The 3,157-nt window shown below is 44.0% G+C and overlaps 1 protein-coding gene across 1 annotated transcript in view; it reads right to left on the bottom strand.

Moving 5' to 3' along the window:
- Positions 1–3,157, bottom strand: part of LOC130580465 (neurobeachin-like) — a 251,330-nt gene that overhangs the window by 150,723 nt on the left and 97,450 nt on the right. The window contains exon 7 of the mRNA XM_057377984.1: positions 2,465–2,601. Coding sequence (XP_057233967.1) covers positions 2,465–2,601 — 137 coding nt within the window. The remainder of the gene's footprint in view (positions 1–2,464; positions 2,602–3,157) is intronic.

The following is a 3,157-nucleotide window of genomic DNA, read 5'->3' as shown; positions in this document are numbered from 1 at the left end:
AAGGAAAAAGAAAAACAGGAAAAAGGAAAGTGTTCTACCTGAAAAGGAAAATTGGCCGTAATTTGATTGTGACCATTCTGCCTAAAAACGGTACCAACTGATTATAACAAAACCCGGTATTTTTATGTAAACCCTTTGTGAGTAAAAGCTATTTGGATATGCCACCTGAACAAACCCTAATGTACCTTTTAATTTGTATCAAATATTGTGATCTCACATTGTCTTTGAAATTGTGGGTGTTGGTGTTTTGTGATTTGAACAGAAGTTAAATTGTCATTTTGGATACTTCAAGGACATTTTCTGCTAAAAAGAAGATACCATTTTAAAAGGTAGATTTTATCACGGTACTTTTGTTAATTGTCTTTTGAAGTGTCTGAACTTAACAAGTTTACATTTTTTGTTTCATATATATTGCTTGTTCTATTTCTAACATTCCATAAATATACTTGAAATGTTATTTAAATATATTCAAAAGAAATTTGGATTCTGCTTATATAATAACGCTTGAATATTGGAATTATATATTTGAAAATGCACTTAAAATACACTGGATAATTACCTTTTGTGATTTAGATTTTAATTTCTGTTGCTGATTTATTTAATTACAAGCTAATAAATGAAGTAAAATGCATATGGGTTAAGTGTTTCAATATTGGATTAAGTTTTCCATTTGAAAAACCAGAGGCAGTTATGTTTTGTGGATTTTGCCTTTCTGTGGATAGTTGCTCTAATCCTGTAAAGCAGAAAACTTAAGGGCAGACTCCCGACTTTGCACTTTGAATAGTTTTGTAGAATAGGGAAATATTGGTGGTACAAACATATTGGAATTTAGCTCCAGATGACTATCAGCAACTGTCAGACACCAATATACTTGTTAATACATCTACACTTTTTCAGCCATCAGGAAAGAAATCTGGTTTTGAAGGGTTTATTATATGGTGCTGTTGTGTTTCTGCTCRCTTTTGAGCAAAGCTGAGGAAACACAACGTATCTGTGAAGCAGTGTTTTGAGTGAACAGTGATCCTGATAAAACTAGCAATTTGGTGCACGTACYAATAAAGAAAATAAAATTTATAGGTGAAAGCCAGCACCAATAAAGTGAACAATAACATTACTTCTGACCTACAAATCCGTTATGAATGAGGTAAAATTGCCAATTGCACTCCTAGAAATCAAGCCCCTGAGCTCTCAGGGCATTCAGAGGGAATAACATGAGAGTGCTTACAAACTGCACGCAATCCAAAGCCTCCTGTCTCTACTGCACAGCCTGGCCCCTTACCGGATGTATTTCTTTAAAATGGCTTTTAAATCAAAACTCAAATTAACAATGTGGATTTTGATTAGGATCCTAAGAGTCTACAAGTGCTGAAAGAGGCCGATCGCCTGTGCAACACCCACTAGCGACTACTTCCACGGTATACTTTGGCGAAACTGTTATACCAGAGATTCTGACGGAAACTTTTTATCCCAGCACTGTGAAGAAAGTTTCGAGTTTGACAAATTATTCGCCAAAGAGAAATCGCTTCATTGCAAACATATTCAGAACGAGTTTACTTGGAAAGTATTTATAATATTTCTGCATGAAAATAAAGCCTCCAGACCCCAAGGTCATTGTAAAAGTACTTCCCCTATTTCCTCTCTTCCAACATTTTCCAGTGCAATAGCAAACAAATAAAGTAAAACCGATAAGAATAAAAAAGAGATGCAGACGAGAGGAGCGCCCTGTAAGACACGTCCCTTCCGTCTGTCCCCTCCTCCCCCGCGTGGCATCTCCCGCACCGTTCCCGCGGGGAGAAAGCCACGCTAAGGTTTCCGCTCAAGTCATGCATGCACCCCTGCTCTGTTGCGGCTGGGCTGGAGATTTTCGCGGAGGGGAGGGGGAAGGGGGGCGGCGCTGGGGAATTGGTAGCAGCAAATGACTTCAGGAAAAGAACAGAGCTTTCCCAGGAACCAAGTCTTCGTTATATGTCTCTCCCCTCTCCCCCGCGCTTTTTTTCCCCTTCCCCCAGAAAATAAGCATTAACTTTCATTTCAGCAGTTAAAGTGTTTACAAAATGCGCCGTATTCCCTTACACGGAAACTAACGCTCTTGAAATAACGGGATTCTCCGATAACCTCGGAAGGCGTAAGCCCGTCCGCTGTGTCTCGGGAAGACTGCGGGCTAGGACTGCTGTTCCCTCCAGGGATTTCAGAGCAATTGGCTTAACTAGTAAATCTGACCACGTTCATACAAAGGCACCACGCGAAAGGCTGCTGGAAAATACGCACGCTGCCGTAATAGAGGATTTAACACCATTAATACATTGTGCTTTTTTTTTTTCCTTTTTTTTTTTTTTTTTTTTTTTTTTTTTTAAAGCAGCGAAAGGCGGCAGACGGGAGCGGAGTTTGGAATGAGGGGGCGGCTCCGGCGCACGTGTGCCGGGATCGGGAACCGGGACCGCGCCCGCCCGCCCGCCGCACTCACCTTGGGGTCGATCTTCTTGAAGGTCGAGTCATCCTCGTCCACCTCGAAGTAGATCTCTGTGGTGGTGATGGAGAGCGTCCCCTTGGCCACCACCACGGGGGCGATGAGCTGTGCCGGCGTGCTGAGGACCACGGGGCCTGCAAAGCAAGGGCAGCGGCGTCAGGTTGGAGACCCCCGGCAGGCCCATCCCCGGTGGCCCTTCCCTCCGCCGAGCCAGAGCCCGGCGAGCCCCCTCGTAAACCCAGTTTGTAAACGCCGTGTTCATTCTCCTCCCGCCCGCGGCCAGCGCTTTGAACACCGCGGCCAGGGCAGAAGAGTTTGTGAGCTCCGGGCTTGCGAGATAAATCACATCAGCGAAATTCAGAGGAGTTAGGGTGAAAAGTAGCTGCCTCTTAGAAAAAGGTCCCCTCTCTTTTCATGCCTTTTTGCTCCTCGTTAACATTATCACTGTTTATGCGCGATAGTGGCGGCTCGTTCCACACCGCTTCGATCTGGCAGCGCAGGATCTCCGCGGCTGCCGGGCCGGGATCGCAGGGTAGGGCAGCCTGCAGCCCCTGCCCGCCGCACCGACCCTGAGAGGCCAGGGGGCATTATTTTTAGCTCTGGATCCAGACCTTGGAAAGTAAAGCGAAATATTTGAGGATTTTGTTTGGTTATTTGGTTTTGCATTATTACCTTTTTTTTTTTTTTTTT

This window comes from Malurus melanocephalus, unplaced genomic scaffold (genome assembly GCF_030028575.1).
Source record: "Malurus melanocephalus ecotype Western Australia unplaced genomic scaffold, MMel_1.1 scaffold_336, whole genome shotgun sequence".
NCBI lineage: Eukaryota > Metazoa > Chordata > Aves > Passeriformes > Maluridae > Malurus > Malurus melanocephalus.
The sequence above is the reverse complement of the archived record's forward strand: the minus strand, read 5'-3'. Positions and strand labels throughout refer to the sequence as shown.